Source organism: Gopherus evgoodei, chromosome 4, assembly GCF_007399415.2.
Source record: "Gopherus evgoodei ecotype Sinaloan lineage chromosome 4, rGopEvg1_v1.p, whole genome shotgun sequence".
Classification (NCBI taxonomy): domain Eukaryota; kingdom Metazoa; phylum Chordata; order Testudines; family Testudinidae; genus Gopherus; species Gopherus evgoodei.
Window position 1 is genome coordinate 118,591,725 of NC_044325.1, and position 17,204 is coordinate 118,608,928.

The following is a 17,204-nucleotide window of genomic DNA, read 5'->3' on the forward strand; positions in this document are numbered from 1 at the left end:
TGTTTGGCCAGTTTGGACCTATTAAGTAGCATCCACTGAAGGAACTCGAGAGTTAGTTTTGCTAAATGTTAAAGATGGAATTATTCACTAAAGGTGTCAAACACTACTGTAATGACTAGTGACATGCAAATATAATGTTAGTGGATGAAATATATGCATTTTTAGTTGGAATAGTGTGTTTGCTGGGCTAAAAATGAAATTAATTACCTTGCGTAATAATTCTAATCTACACAAAGCCTTTTGTCTAAACTTTTTTTCTAGGTTACTACCTGTCACATTCATTCATCCAGCGATGATGAAATCGACTTTAAAGAAACTGGTTTTTCACAGGATTCTTCTTTGCAGCAAGTGAGTTAAATTCATTTAACAGTGTTGTTCACAGGTGTGCCTTCTTTGTAAAAGTAGCTTTTTCTGTGGAATTTTTGTCTTTGGGGATGGGTGGTTGCATTTGATGCGAGACACCATTTGGAGAATTCGGTGGTGAAACTAGAAAGTGTATAAAAAAATGTAGGCAGTGTGCAGTTTAAAATTCTATACATATTTATAGTTTGCTAATTGACAATGTTACAGAATTTAATATGGTAATGCCACACAAGTGAGTGGTGTTTTTGAGAGCACCAACTAACTGTATAGCAGTCTACTTGAGTTAGCACTTTCATTTAGAAAATAGTTTTTGGAAGCACTTCTGGTACTTTGCCCTTTTTGATGGGTGAAGGGTGACAGCTATTGTGTACTAGCATCATTCCATTTTCAATGTACGTCTTCTTTATTCCTCTGGCACTGGAGGAAAGTGAAAGCTGTCAAAATCTGAATACGGTGTACATTGGTTTAGGTCTCCAATCCTGAAGGTGCTATTGATTCAAGTTACTAAACAAAAGTTACTTAAATTGATGCTTGTACCATTAGCTGTTTAGTACTTGGGTTGAGGCAGTTACGCAGTCTGTAGTTCTTAAAGTTTATATACCTTTATCATTATATAAAGTGCAGTTGTTCCAAAAGTTTGGTTGAGGTTTTTGTTAATTTTAGAAACTATAGTTAACTTTTCATGTCTGATATTTCAGTGATTTATGGCATGTTAGTTGCACCGTTCTAGATTTGATGGGGTTGGTGTTTTCAGCAAGGTAGCAGCTTCTGTAGGAACGTGGAATCTTTTAGAAACCCTTCATAGTCTTCAAGCACCATCTTCTAACTGTGTACTTCAGTGTGAGTTCTTTCTAGTGTGTCACAGCAACTGCATGTGTTTAGGTAGTTAATCCAACAGAGAAATGCAGCTAGACCATTGCTGTTGCATGCTATATGGGGTAATGGTGTAACACCATATTTTTAGTGTCCTAGAAGAGTTTGTCATGAGGCTTCTTGTCCTTTTTAAGCCTAGAATAGAGAACTGTACCTTGATATATTGTCTTCTGTAGAAAACTGAGTATGACATGAAAGTAGACTGGCGACACCATTGTAAGGAGGAGTAGATTAGTTTTCCAGAATAAGTGGAGGCACTGTAATGTCTAGCGCACTGGTAGTCTTTTTCCTTCCACTCTTCTGATCTTCTGGGAACCTGTTAACCTTTTTTAGGTGGGTTTACTTTGTTTGCCAGATTTACTGAGGGCCAGACTAAAATAGGCAGCCTCCAGCTTTCTTTTCTTCAGCTTCCTGACCAATTCTCATTCTAATGTTCGATTTCTCTCTAATGAAGAATCCTCAGTCCAGAAGTGTGTCTTCATTCTGTCTGTCTCTGATCAGTGGAATGCTTCAATCAGTTCAGTCATCAGAAATAATTTTAAAACTCTATCATTTTGAAAGAAACTTTCATTAATTCATTCTCAGGACAGTTTTTTTTTTTTTTTTGAAAGGCCTTCCTTTAAATATTAGAGGGAGATTCTGCTGCCTCATGACTGGAAATTTGTTCTTCCAATTTGCAAAGCACACTTCAGGAAAGAATTTTTAATGCACACACAAGTAATCCCAAACATTTGAGCTCTGTGAGCAAAATTTAAGACTCATCAAATCTAGTGCTGGTAAGAGTGGGAGTGATATTGTAGACCATCTGCAGGCATTTTTACTACTGTGTTGTCTGGACCTGCTGTGAGCAAAGTTAGATGACTTAGTGGTAAAAATTCTGACAACCAACCAGTGTACACTAATGCTCCTACAGTTTCTAGCAGCAGCAGAGCTGTGCTGATGCTTGTGCAGTATCATGAGATTTTCAGAAAGTTGCTGATATAGGCACAGTTAAGGAATAAATGCAAGTCTGCATAACTGAATATGAAAAGTGGTGTTTTCCTTTTCATGAAAATCTCTCCAAATTTATCTTCAAAGACCTAAGTAAAATCTCAGGCTGCCCTAGGTGATAACTCTTTAAAGTAGATTTGATCCTGATGACTCAGGCAAAAGGGATCTTTTGGCAGGCAAAATGTTTTTCTTTATTGGATAGAGAAATCATTCCTTTCTAAAAAATAAATCTTCAGACATGTTTCATAACTTTTCACACCTGACTTCTAACTTAATTTATGATGCCATAAAGATGTTAGGCCTGCTCTGCTACCTTTTTAAAGGATTTTTAAAGGTAAAATTGACTCCCCCTCTTGCTTGATGAGCTTTGTTTAGGGACGTTCATGACAAACCCTAGAGATGGTACCACCAAGAAGGGTCTCATGCTGTAAATCTTTCTGCCGATCCCTTTATTTTAAGGGCAACAAGCAGAAGTATATCAGCGATTCCATTCATTTTTCCACTTTGCAAAGCTTGTATCTGCCTTTTGGCCTGTCAAAATGTCAGCAGGTTCTGACTCTTGGCTAACTATCTCTTGGAACACGTCTCTAGAGTGCTCTTTCCCACTAATAGGCTTTAAAAGATACTGTCACTAGGATGATTTATATATTTGATAAAACAGAAGTTTGCTGCCTACACTTATTTCACTTGAAAACTGATAGAATTTTAAAAATCTAATTGACTTTTCACCATTAATTTAGCTTTTCATCATTCCATTTATCATTAACATAACACCTTTATGAATGTCTTCTCATCCACATGAATTCAGTAATAAGTTCTCTTCATCCATAGCTATCAAAGTACTTTACAGAGGAAGTGTTCAGTGCCTTTCTAAAACCTAGTAATGCTTTATATGGACAGTCAGCACAGGAAGAACAAAGGTCTAATATTACTAAGCCAGCCATATGTTTTGCCCAGCATAGTGCTGTCTACTATAAAAGACCTGAGGGACTGATTGGCACTTGTGAATGTTTCAGGTCAAAATTCTATCTGAAACACATGCAAAAAGGCAGGCTTCTCCAGTGGCTGCTGGGATGGAGGTTCCCCTTATTCACTCCTAATCCCAGGAGTGTAGAAAGTTGCCATTGTATCCCTCTCCTTCTTCATCACTGCCCTGTTTTATCTTCATAACTTCCTGTCCCCAACCCAATCCTGTGTTATTTTCCTCTGCTATCACCTATTCCTCTATACCTTTCCTTCTCAGTACCTCCTTTTCAAGCCATCTCTGGCTTCCCATATTCCCATGTCCTGTCTAGCTGACTAACCATACAGTCCAGAGAGTGGCTATCTTCCCTGAGGATAACCTGGGTTAAGATTCATTAAAAACAATGAGGTTGCAGTCTCCCTTCAACTTGCAAAGTTTGTAGAGTATGGTGACTGTTTTGGAGGAGAGCAGTTTGACTTCAGCCCCACTGAAAATAATAGTTATTTTAAATAAGGGAAATTTCACAAGTTTTAAAGCCAGTAGTCTGAGGTCTGTTGAGACTTTATTTAAAGAACAAAAAGAAACTTAAACCCCCCAAATCTCATGAAATTTGCGACAAAATTGTGAGAGTTGGCAACATTAAATTTAGATGTGTGGTATGTCTGGATTAACTCTCTTAGTTTCCACTTGTGGGTTTTTTGGGTAATTGAGAGATACTGTTAGATCTTATAGTTGAGATTGATAACTTCTTACCCACACGTTTTTTTTCTGTTTATAACAATGCCCTGCTCTCCCCTCTTCCATGAGTCACGTGGTTTAAAAGTTTCATGTTGACAAGGTTGAAGGCAGCTTTTCTCCTGTATCTAATAAGCTGTCCTGTCACAGTGTGTCCTGGGAAATGCATTGGGAAAGGTGGTATTTAAGACCACATGTAGAGTGAAGATTAACTTTCCTATTAGAGCTGCTACCAAGCTGTCATCAAAGCCATCAAATGTGAGTCAGTGTATATTCAGTGACTGAGATAATTTATGGATTTAAAACAAATTAATTTATAACCCCCTGTGTTTAGATTAACACAATTTATTTCTGGAGCAAAATGGGCAAATAGTATTCAGAGTATTATTAGAATCTTTATATCACTGTCGTTGGTCCTGGGATTGCCAGGCCTTTTCTGATTATCAGATGCAACAAATGACGTCCAATTTTATTGACCAGTTTGGCTTCAACGATGAGAAGTTTGCTGATCAAGATGACATCGGGAAGTGAGTATGACTTCATGCTGGTTTTAACTTGGGATTTTCTTCTTTATTGCATCATTTCACATTTGACTGTGTCCCAGTAATTAATTGCAGCCTTGACTGATGATGAGCTGTCTGCATTTGGCCTTGTTTATCAGCGCTAACATGGTCAGTTCTTTTACTGAGTGCTTTAGGAAGAGCAGATTAGCTTCCCTGAGCAATTTTTCAGAGCAACACTATTATTTCTTTCGTCCCCCCAACCCACAGTAACTATGTAAGAGAACACATTGCTTGTGACTATATAACTGGACTTCTTAATAGCAGACTTAACCTGTGGATCTGTTCTCTTATTCAAAAGACCATTGGCACATGGCTCTGGTGAGGGCAGAATTCATAGGTGGGATAGTTTTTAGGCATAGTAGATAGACATGGGGTATATTCTACACCATGGTGCATAGCAGAAATTAACTTTTCCTGGCAAAGTTGGCAGGAGCAAAACACCCATGAGTGTTTTCTGTAGGGGACAGTAAGGAAGGGCTTCATAGATCTATCTGTGTTCAAGAGCAAAGCAGCTCAGAAATACACTTCTACAGTTAGGGTAAGTGAAGAACTTAAAAATGGGAACAGTTTTAGTCTAGGTAAAACAGAACCCAAGAATCTTTGGGATGATCTCTATTTCTTAAAGGAAAAAAGAAAAAAGGACCATGTGTTTGAGAATCTCTTGGAAAAGGAGTGAATTGGAGCTGGTGATAAGTATTAGTTTCTATCTAATGCTCATATTTTATTAAATTGAATTAAGTGTGCATGGCACAAAGTATCCTTTTTAAAACAAATTTGAAAAGAATCCAAGACAGCAGTTAAATATTAAAGGCAGATTAGTGTTGTCATACTGATTATTGATACCTTACTGTAGCTTGTCCTACCAAACAGTATGGGAAAGTAATTGAGGTTGACTCCTGCCTTCTCAACAGGGAAGGGAATTGTATATGAAACCTCTGAGTGCAGAGATGAAGATTCACTTTCAGGAGGTGGAAGTCTGTAGAAAAGAGGTCAATTTAAGTTAGTTAAATATACTTGGATAGCAGTATTTTTGGTATACACCTGCCATAGGAGCTAGCACACTATACTGCTTGGGTGAGTCTGTCAAGAAGATGACACACAATTAACAAGATGCTTATATAAATATAATGCAGATCCCTTGAGGTGTGCACTCTGCCTAGATGTTGAGCCTCTAGCTACCACTATGAATTTGATCCCTGATATCGCCCATCAGAAACCACGAGTCTCATTTAAAAAAAAAAAATCATATATGAGTTACTTCATTGCTTATAATCTTACCTACTTTCTAGCTGTAAATGTTGGCTATTCTTTAGTTACTTGCATGGTGGTTCAATTATGTGATTCTAGTCCTTTTATGTGAAAGGAATATTGTTAAAATTGTTGGGCCTAAAAATTGATCTGCTTTGACTTTTTGAAGGTCATATCTAACGAACTGTAAATGCTGTTTCTCTTCTGCCCCCTCCTCCAACAGACCTTTAATGCAGTGAGGATTTAAGGGAAGATTAACAAATGCACAGCTAACTTTAAACTCACTCATATATGTGCTTAAAGAGAGAATACTTGTGAATTGTCCTGAAAGGCTGGCAGACTTTCCCCCCTATTTCACACCTGCAGGAAGGGTATTTTAGACATGAGGAGTACTGAATGTTTGCAGTCCTTAAGATGAAACTCTGCAGGTGGGCTCACTGTGGAGAGGTCAGTTTTTAGGCCTAAAGGGACAATAAATGTTAGTTTTTGAACTTAGTATTTCCCATGTGAAATTGTTTTCCTTGCTGTTCACTAGTCAGTAAGAAAAGGGTCATCAGGTTTTTTTGCGTAGGAAATAAGTTTACAATTAATTTTAACACTTTACATTTAGGGTCCAGTCTTCCAAAAGAATCTGCCTTGGTGGACCATTATGTCTTCAGAGTCTTCCTGAAGTCCATGGGCAAGTGTAAAATGTGCCTGCATGGATCTCTTTGATGGACTTAGGGCCTTAGTTGACAACTCATTTTTTAAAATTTATTCTGTCAGTTTGTAGACATTCCTTGGAACTGTGTATTCACTATTTTTCTGTTTTAAAAATAGATAAAGAAATTGAGATGTGTGGTGTTTGACCACATTACATGCATTTAGTTATTTTATTTGGATTTATTTTGTCCATGTATCTGATAAAAGGTAGCCTTTTTTTATATTATTGGCTTTACTGCCTTGTAAGATTTTGTGCATGGAAGACATCCCATGATTTGATAAATTGTTTAACTGAATGATAGTAGGAGGCATGTTTCTCCTAAACAAACATTTTCTTACTGCATGGGAAATTGCTGCTTCAGTTTTATGGTATCAGAGGGGTAGCCGTGTTAGTCTGGATCTGTAAAAATGGCAAAGAGTTCTGTGGCACCTTAAACGTATTGGAGCATGAGCTTTCGTGGGTGAATACCCACTTCATCAGATGCATGTAATGGAAATTTCCAGAGGCAGGTTTGAATATGCAAGCAAGAATCAGGCTAGAGATAACAAAGTTAGTTCAATCAGGGAGGATGAGGCCCTCTTCTAGCAGTTGAGGTGTGAACACCAAGAGAGGAGAAACTGGTTCTGTAGTTGGCTAGCCATTCGCAGTCTTTGTTTAATCCTGAGCTGATGGTGTCAAATTTGCAGATGAACCAAAGTTAGGCAGTTTCTCTTAGAAGTCTGGACACAAATCAGATGTTAGGCATGGCAATATACAAAAACCTGTAGGAGAACACTTCAGTCTCCCTGAACACACAATAGCAGACTTAAAGGTAACCATTCTTCAGCAAAAAAACTTCAGGACCAGACTTAGTTTTTTTGCTGAAGGATGGCTACCTTTAAATCTGCTATTAAATCTGCTATTGTGTGTTCAGGTAGACTGAAATGTTCTCCTACAGGTTTTTGTATATTGCCATGCCTAACATCTGATTTGTGTCCAGACTTCAAAGAGAAACTGCTGAACTTCGGTTTATCTGCAAATTTGACACCATCAGCTCAGGATTAAACAAAGACTGCGAATGGCTTGCCAACTACAAAAACAGTTTCTCCTCACTTGGTGTTCACACCTCAACTGCTAGAACAGGGCCTCATCCTCCCTGATTGAAGTAACCTCGTTATCTGTAGCCTGATTCTTGCTTGCATTTTTATACCTGCCTCTGGAAATTTCCACTGCATGCATCTGACGAAGTGAGTATTCACCCACGAAAGCTCATGCTCTAATACGTCTGTTAGTCTATAAGGTGCCACAGAACTCTTTGCCACTTTTAAGTTTCATAGTTTTAAGTCCTCTTAATATTCTTGCACAGTAAAGAGTTCTGAGTATGAAAATGTCTCTGTATTTGTTATGTACATTTCAGCATCTTTTTTGCTTTTAGTACATAAATCTGTACTTTTTTTGGCAGTGTATCTTTTGATAGAGTGTCAGATATCAACTTTACCCTCAATACAAATGAAAGTGTGAGTATACATTCCTGCTGCTATCATGACTTTTTTGTGTTTGAGAGAGTGGACTGCTAAACAAATAATAAAACTTGTCTTCAGCATGTAGGATGGTGGTGGGTCAAATGATTCTTTTCACTATTATCTTTGAGGAGTAGCTCATCCACCCACTTTCTTGTAATGATGTAAAGCCTCTATGTCATTGGGAAACTTGATCACTGCCATCTATATCAGCTTCTGAGCAGAGCCATTTTCACTTTAAGGTATGACCAGATACAAGTGCTTCTGTTAGCCGGCTCTAAAGGAAAGGCAGTAAAAAGCTTTCTGTTTGCTGTGGTAGAGGTGCCTCAGAGCTTGTCTGCACAGTGCAGCATAGCGTACTAGAGGGATGTGTGTCAATGTGTTATGTGCTAACTGGCCCTTGTAGACCCATGCTGGCATGCTCTAGGACAGTGCTGCTCAAACTTTTCCAGATGCACTGCCCTGTCTGCTGCTGCCGTTCCCGCCTCCCTCCCTCTCCCCCACCCCCAACCATTACTGCCCAGTCAAAGCTTCCTCAGGAGCAGACCTTGGACTGAAGGCAGAGCTGGGGGAGGAGCTGGGGCTAGAGGCGAGCTGGTCTGGGGATGGAGAAGGAATGAGGGCAGAGCTGGGCTGAGGATGGAGTGTGGAGTGGAGCTGTGGGTGAGAGCAGAGCTGGGCCTGGAGGTGGAGCTGAACTGTGGTCTGAATGGGATTGGAGACTGAGCTGATCTGGGGGCGTAGCAGGGCTGGAAGCATGGCATTCCCTTCCCATCCTCGATGGGGGATGGTCCTGTCATCCCTTCTGTGCCCCCTAGGGAAACATGCCCCACACTTTGAGAACCACTGCTTTAGGAGTTCCCTAGCTCACGGTAATGTTGTATTTGTTGACAGTACTAAGTTAGTACACCCTAGGGAACTTCTAGAGCATGCTGGCGACATCTGTGTGGGACAATTACTACATAACGTGTTGGTGTATTTTAGAAATTACACTGCTTTAGTGCATATTGCTGCACTGGGTAGACAAGCCCTCAGATTCAAGAATAGATTCCGATCCCATTCTCTGGGCCTGTGCTGTTTGCTTATTCAGTTTATAGTGTGTGGGTAGTAGCTGCTGAATCTTCCACCAAAATGCAAAGTATGGTCTTAGCCAGCAAGGTTAAAGGAATAAGGGGACAGAAGTGTAAAGATCTTTCCCCAGAAAATGTTTCTCTGGTGGGCTAACTTCTCCCTCCTTGACTGTGTGTGCCTCTCCCTTCAACTTCCCGCCACTGCCCCCCAAAATATGGAGCATTCTTTGGTGCAGTGAGCTGAGAGAGAATCCACAGTGGGAAAAATGTCACCAAAACTTCACGTTCTTTAGCTATGTCCAGGGAGTGAGCAGGAAATGGTAAAACAAGCACCCTTGTAGGGCAGAGTTTCCTGAACTGCCCTCATAGAAAACTTAGTCAAAGCTGATTATTCCGAATCTGGGCGCATATCTTATTCATGGGATATAGTGTGGGCTCTTTATATGCACCTTTATCCTTTTCTGAGACTATATTAAAATTGTTTAACCATAGAAATAAGATGGAGTAGTGTACAGTTTGTGAATGTTCTTTACTCCTGTTCATATTTTTGCTTTGTGTTCTGCTGTAGGGGAATATTGCATTGTTTGAGGCATGCTGTAAGGAGAGAATACAGCAGTTTGATGATGGTGGTTCTGATGAAGAAGATATATGGGAAGAAAAACACATTGCGTTTACACCAGAATCCCAGAGACGATCCAGGTGAATAGTGTTTGTTTTTCCATCCAATTTGTACTACAGAAGAACCTCACTGTTCTCACTTAGTACATCAGTTGGTACGGATTCTTGACTGCTTGAAGGCCTGCCTAACAAAGAGAATTCAGACACGAAATGAGTAGTTGCTGCTCTTCTTAGATAACTTATTAGAGGATGGGCCCAGCACCTGTCCCTTCCATCTTTTGCCTCTGTAAGAGGTTTAGGCATCAACCCTCTTTGCTACTCAGCACTTCTTCAGCTTTCCTTTTTTCTTCCATCCTTGCTCCTTTCCTCCACTGCCACTGGAGGAAACCTCTGCAGTCATCCTCCTGGTTATGATTTCCAGAGGTACTGAGCTGTCCAACCCAAGGAGCCTGCCTTCCCTTCAGCATGCTACACCAGCAGGAGGCCAGTGCACTCATGCTCTGTAGTGCTCAGGACACCCTCCTTGTGGTGCAGTAATGGAGATTTTTTTTTTCAAAGAGCAGATTGAGGGGAATTTGTTTTCCCCTTTGCTTCCACTGCCCCTTCAGCTTTCTACTTAGTCATCCAGAGTTTCCTTTCAGGGGTCTCTTTGGAATGTCTCCTCTGACCTTTCCACAGTAGCACCATACACCCTATTGTCTATTCTCCCTCCACTTGCAAATACCTGTGACCAGGAATTTATGTGCCACACCATTATGTTGCTGCTGCATTTAGGAATGTGTATAGGGCCAGGTTACCAGTGCTCTGATGTCCATGCAGAAGTGAAGGAACAACCTGGATGTCAGTCTGGAAGGGAAGAGGAGTGGGGAAGCTGTTGCCCTGCTCTGCTTAGGACTATTTCTGGGCTTCCTCTGGCGTTTGCAGCGGCCTATGTGGAACAAATTAAGAAATCCATCTCTGCTTTTTTGCCTGTTGTTTGGCCTGGCCCGTATCTATACTCCCTCCACTTTCTTATTTGCCCTTGCATGAGGGCAGTGGCAGCCATCTTTCCTTTTCCCTGTTGCTGTGGGAGAGGAGATGGATCAGTTAACTTTGTCAAGTCAAAAAACACCCTAAAATCTTCATTCTTTCTGGCAAGGCTGGAGAATAAGTTTAATAGCTAATGCTGCAGTATAGTTCCAGCTGATCCCTCAGTGTTTATGGTCAGACTTGCCTCATTCCTACATGCTAACTTGATTTGCAGTTCTGTTTTAATCTTGGGAAAACTCTACTAGCCCAATGCACCCAGGGAATTCCATCTCAGGAATGAATGTAAACAGTCTCTTTATTTTGTGAAGCTCGGGCAGTACGGACAGTGAAGAAAGTACAGACTCTGAAGAAGAGGATGGAACAAAACAAGACTTGTTTGAATCAAATACCAATACAGAAGACAAAATGGAAGTGGATTTAAATGAACGTAGGTGGTTTTTATCTTACTGCCTCCATTTGCGTAGATTACCTGATGGAGGAATTAGATTGCAAGTTATCAGTGTGGGAAAATGTAATGGTCATTCAGTTAAGTGGTAGCACATAGTTCAGTTTTGTCTTCCTTGCCACTTTATTAAGGTCCCTGCAGTTTAATATCTCACCTTTGCAACATGAAGTTTTCTGAGTAACGTCTTAATAGCAGGATGTGAGTGTTGTCAAGTATGAGCACCTCAGATGCCTGGCTGAGTCAGACACATGGTAGTGTAGTATTCTATTTATAAAATGGGTTTGGGTTTTTTTTAAAGAAATTGTTTTTCCCCCAAAAGGAATGTGTAGTTTAAACAAATTTGAATCTATTTAAAACTAATAAGCTTTGGAGACCATCCGTCTAAACCATTTGATATCTTTACTGAAACTAGTGAAAGTGAAAATTTGGCTGTGAGCAGAAAATATGTACCCGTTTCAGACAAACTTTTACTCCATGCTGGTTCCTTTTTAGTAGTTTTACACAGGAGCCAACAAGTGACTTCAAATGTGTGTATCTACAGCCCATGTTTTAAGTCATTAGACTTCTAGGGGCTCTTAAGCCTGGTTTGAACACACAGTTGTATCTGTTTTAGTAAAGGCACGACTTTACTTTTTACTGATTTAGTAAAAGTGGTGCAATTTTGTTTGTAGATAATTCTTATCAGTTTAAACATGGATTAGGTCACTTTGGGTGCATCAGTAAATTCACAGGTACATGCTAAACTGATATAACCTCTTTTAAATTGAGTCAGCACATACAAGTTGCACTGATTTAATAAAACTGATTTAAATTAAACCAGTGCAACTTCTGTGTGTAGAAAAATCCTAAGCAGTTTTTATATTGATTATAAGGAATTATAAAAACAAAACAAAATGAGGGTTTCTCTTTTTTTTTCCTTTTGTCAGATTGGTGTCCTTGGCATCTGTGTCCAACAAGTTTTGCTCATTGTGGATATTCTTCCAAATCTGCCTCGATTGGGATTTCCTTTTAACATTTTAGTTTGTCACAGAGCTTTCTTGTCAGCCTGTTTTATGAATGTAAATGATACTGAAAACAAATATTTGCTTATGGGAAGATAAAGTATTTTGAATGGGTACTCTAAGTTAGAGACCTACTTTCAAAATAAACTTCCTCCAAAATTTTAAATCCTAATGGGAAATTTTTTTAAATGTTAAGTCCTCATTTGTTTTTTGCAACAAACTTTGCAGCACTGTGCTAGTGAACTGATAAATTTATTTTCTTTGTTGAAGCTAGGAAAAAACATGCATAGTAAACAGAAGCTAAACAGTGAGAAGAACACTTGGTTTTAAAAAACTTTCCAATTTTAGAAACAGGTATTGACAGTAACAAATAATACATATTTTTCTGTAAAATGTTGGACTATTATTCATCCTTGGTGTAACTTCATTAAATTATTTTTAATTTTAAGTATCGTTTGGTAGATTGTCTTGATTGCAGAATGCCATGAGTTATAGTGGTATTTTGCTGTAGCTTCAGAGACCAAATTAATTTTGTATTTGAATTGCATTCGGTTTCTAACTTTGTATAGTGTATGCTCTTCTATATGTACATTATGTAAGCTCCTATTATAATTAGGGACTTGGCAGTGTTTCATGTTAGCTATATGTGCATGTATAAACTCTTAACATATTAAGAAAAGTGAATTATATCAATTTCTAAATAACTTATCATTGAAATTGTCACTGTTTCTAGCACCAAACTGGTCGGCTAACTTTGACGTACCCATGGAAACTGCACATGGTGCCAATTTGGATTCTGTTGGGTCTGATGTATGGAGCACAGAAGAACCTATGCCAGGAAAAGAAACTGGCTGGGCTTCTTTTTCACAGTTTACATCTTCTCTAAGGTAAGAGAATTGTATTATTCTTCAGCCCTGGGTACCAGCTGCCAATGATAATGGAAGCTGGCACTAGTCCCTTTCAGTGGGCATATGCATGTCTTTTGCAGAAGTGTTTGCATAATACATTATGGAGTTCTGCTTTAAACATAATTGTAATTTGCTGTACCATGTTGAGGATTTTTTGTGGAGTTAAAAGGGATATTGTGCATAAGGGTGTCATCTACTCTACAACTGCCCCACACTACAAGAAGGATGTGGAAAAATTGGAGAGTCCAGCGGAGGGCGACAAAAATAATTAGGAGGCTGGAGCACATGACTTATGAGGAGAGGCTAAGGGAACTGGGATTGTTTAGTCTGCAAAAGAGAAGAATGAGGGGGGATTTGATAGCTGCTTTCAACTATCTGAAAGGGGGTTGTTATGACCTTATTCCCAGATCTGGACCTTAGCGTCCAAAATATGGGGGTTAGCATGAAAACCTCCAAGCTTAGTCACCAGCTTGGACCTGGTACCTGCTGCCACCACCCAAAAAATTAGAGTGTTTTGGGGCACTCTGGTCCCAGTGAAAAACCTTCCCTGGGGACCCAAGACCCAAATCCCTTGAGTCTCACAACAAAGGGAAATAATCCTTTTTCCCTTCCCCCCTCCAGATGCTCCTGGAGAGATACCCAGACACAAGCTCTGTGAAACTACGCAGAGTGATTCCCCCTCTCCGTTCCCAATCCTGGAACAAAAGCACTTTCCTCTTCACCCAGAGGAAATGCCAAATCAGGCTAGCAATCCAACACACAGCTCTCCCCTTGATTTCTTCCTCCCACCAATTCCCTGGTGAGTACAGACTTAATTTCCCTGAAGTAAAGAAAAACTCCAACAGGTCTTAAAAGAAAACTTTATATAAAAAAGAAAGAAAAAATACAAATGTTCTCTCTGTATTAAGATGATACAACACAGGGTCAATTGCTTAAAAGAATATTGAATAAACAGCCTTATTCAAAAAGAACACAAATCAAAGCACTTCAGCACTTATATTCATGCAAATACCAAAGAAAAGAAACCATAGAACTTACTATCTGATCTTTTTGTCCTTACACTTAGAAACAGAAGACTAGAAAATAGAACTACTTCTCCAAAGCTCAGAGGAAACAGGCAGACAGACAAAAGACTCTTACACAAACTTCCCTCCACCCAAAGTTGAAAAAATCCGGTTTCCTGATTGGTTCTCTGGTCAGGTGTTTCAGGTGAAAGAGACATTAACCCTTAGCTATCTGTTTATGACACGCCCCCCAAATTGCAGACAGTGGGGAAGCTCACTGGCGGCAATTTCTTCTAGAACTTGAAAATAAACAGATTAATACAACACATGCACCTTTACATATACTACTAAGTATATAACTAACAGACTTTTACATTTTAAGAACACTTTTTAACTACTGGATTCTGGGAAACTCTCACGGGAGAGTGCATCAGCAACTTTGTTAGAAGCTCCTGTGATGTGTTGAATTTCAAAATCAAAATCTTGGAGAGCTAAACTCCACCGAAGAAGTTTCTTGTTGTTCCCCTTGGCAGTATGAAGCCACTTTAGTGCAGCATGGTCAGTTTGTAGTTGGAACCGCCGTCCCCAAACATATGGGCGTAGCTTTTCCAGGGCGTACACAATGGCATAGCATTCCTTTTCACTGACTGACCAGTGACTTTCCCTCTCAGACAGTTTCTTGCTGAGAAACACGACAGGATGGAAGTTGTGATCTGTTGCTTCCTGCATGAGCACTGCTCCTATACCACGCTCAGATGCATCTGTGGTTACTAGGAATGGCTTGTTAAAGTCCGGGGCCCTGAGCACAGGGTCAGACATGAGCATCGCCTTAAGCTGGGTAAAGGCCTCTTGACACTCATTAGTCCACTTAACGGCATTTGGCTGGGTCTTTTGGTTAGGTCGGTTAATGGGGCAGCGATTTGGCTGTAGTGTGGTACAAATCGCCTGTAGTATCCGGCCAAGCCTAAGAAGGATTGGACCTGTTTCTTTGACCTTGGGACAGGCCACTTTTGGATAGCATCCACCTTGGCCTGTAGGGGGTTTATGGTTCCTCGACCCACCTGGTGCCCCAGGTAAGTTACTCTGTTTTGGCCTATTTGACACTTTTTGGCCTTAACAGTTAGTCCTGCCTGCCTGATGCGCTCAAAGACCTTTTCCAGGTGGAGTAGGTGTTCGGGCCAGGAGTCTGAAAAAATGGCCACATCATCGAGGTAGGCAACTGCAAATTCTCCCAGTCCAGCTAGTAGACCATCTACCAGCCTCTGGAAGGTGGCGGGTGCATTTCGAAGGCCGAAAGGAAGGACATTGAATTCATACACCCCCGCATGGGTGACGAATGCTGACCTCTCCTTGGCAGGTTCATCTAGCGGTACTTGCCAGTACCCCTTGGTTAAGTCTATTGTAGAGATGAACTGGGCACGTCCCAACTTTTCCAATAGCTCATCAGTACGTGGCATCGGATAGTTGTCCGGACGAGTTACAGCATTTAGCTTACGGTAGTCCACGCAAAAGCGTATTTCCCCATCTGGTTTGGGTACCAGAACCACTGGAGATGCCCATGCACTGGTAGATGGGCGGATTATACCCATCTGTAGCATGTTCTGGATCTCCCGTTCTATAGCAGCTTGGGCATGAGGAGACACCCGGTAGGGTGGGGTTCTGATTGGGTGAGCATTACCTGTATCAATGGAGTGGTATGCCCGTTCAGTCCGTCCTGGGGTGGCTGAGAACAATGGGGCGAAGCTAGTGCACAGCTCCTTGATTTGTTGCCGCTGCAGACGTTCCAGGGTGGTTGAGAGGTTTACCTCTTCCACGCCACCGTCTTTTTTTCCGTCGTAGTAGACACCGTCAGGCCACTCAGCATCATCTCCCTGGACTGTAAACTGACAAACCTGTAAGTCTCTGGAATAGAAAGGCTTGAGAGAATTAACATGGTACACTTTAGGCTTTAGTGAGGAATTGGGAAATGCTATGAGGTAGTTCACAGCTCCCAGGCGCTCTTGGACCGTGAATGGCCCTTCCCATGATGCTTCCATCTTATGGGCCTGTTGCGCCTTCAAGACCATAACCTGGTCTCCTACCTTGAAGGAACGTTCTCTGGCATGTCTGTCATACCAGGCCTTTTGCTCTTCTTGAGCATCCTTTAGGTTCTCTCTAGCAAGGGCTAAAGAGTGTCGGAGGGTGCTTTGTAGGTTGCTTACAAAGTCCAGAATGTTAGTTCCTGGAGAAGGCGTAAACCCCTCCCACCGCTGCCACCATGTTATAACCTTATTCCCAGATTCTGGACCTTAGCGTCCAAAATATGGGGGTTAGCATGAAAACCTCCAAGCTTAGTTACCAGCTTGGACCTGGTACTGCTGCCACCACCCAAAAAATTAGAGTGTTTTGGGGCACTCTGGTTCCCTTTTAAAACCAAACTGTTTCTCTATGCTAAAAAGCCCTTAGCAGAGAAAAGAAAAATATAATATTCCTACTGGCTTCTGGATTCTGTCTATATCCCACCGCTGCCACCATGTTATAACCTTATTCCCAGATCTGGACCTTAGCGTCCAAAATATGGGGGTTAGCATGAAAACCTCCAAGCTTAGTCACCAGCTTGGACCTGGTATCTGTTTATGACAGGGGTTCCAAAGAGGATGGATCTAGACTGTTCTCAGTGGTACCCGATGACAGAACAAGGAGTAATGGTCTCAAGTTGCAGTGGGGGAGGTTTAGGTTGGATATTAGGAAAAACTTTTTCATTCAGAGAGTGGTGAAGCACTGGAATAGGTTCCCTAGGGAGCTGGGGGCATCTCCTGCCTTAGAGGTTTTTATGGTCAGCCTTGACAAAGCCCTGGCTGGGATGATTTAGTTGGGGATTGGTCCTGCTTTGAGCAGGGGGTTGGACTAGATGACCTCCTGAAGTCCCTTCCAACCCTGATATTCTATGATTCTAACTATAATCTACTCAGGAGACCCAGATTCAGTCAATTTCTGGTGTAGATGGTATCTAATCATATCTTGCTAATCAATTTGGTTGATTGCTAGGATGTTTGGGTCCTAGCCACACTTTTTTTTAAAAAATATAAGTGGACTATGGCTGTAGATTGGGCCTAAGTGACACATGCAGCTGTTTAATGTGGAATAAATTGGAAGAATCTATGATGGCTCCGTTTTGTGATGTAAAGAAAATAGTTTTGTATATAACTGAA

General features: G+C 40.8%; 1 protein-coding gene across 9 annotated transcripts in view; it reads left to right on the forward strand.

Annotated features, from left to right (window-relative positions):
- The window catches only part of PPP6R3 (protein phosphatase 6 regulatory subunit 3), a 162,812-nt gene that overhangs the window by 120,081 nt on the left and 25,527 nt on the right, over positions 1–17,204 (forward strand). For 5 of the 9 annotated variants that reach the window (XM_030560726.1, XM_030560728.1, XM_030560729.1 and 2 more), the window contains 6 exons: positions 262–348; positions 4,355–4,452; positions 7,881–7,935; positions 9,577–9,707; positions 10,964–11,082; positions 12,835–12,988. In XM_030560726.1, coding sequence (XP_030416586.1) covers positions 262–348; positions 4,355–4,452; positions 7,881–7,935; positions 9,577–9,707; positions 10,964–11,082; positions 12,835–12,988 — 644 coding nt within the window. The remainder of the gene's footprint in view (positions 1–261; positions 349–4,354; positions 4,453–7,880; positions 7,936–9,576; positions 9,708–10,963; positions 11,083–12,834; positions 12,989–17,204) is intronic. The other 4 variants (XM_030560722.1, XM_030560724.1, XM_030560725.1 and 1 more) reach the window with 2 other exon arrangements.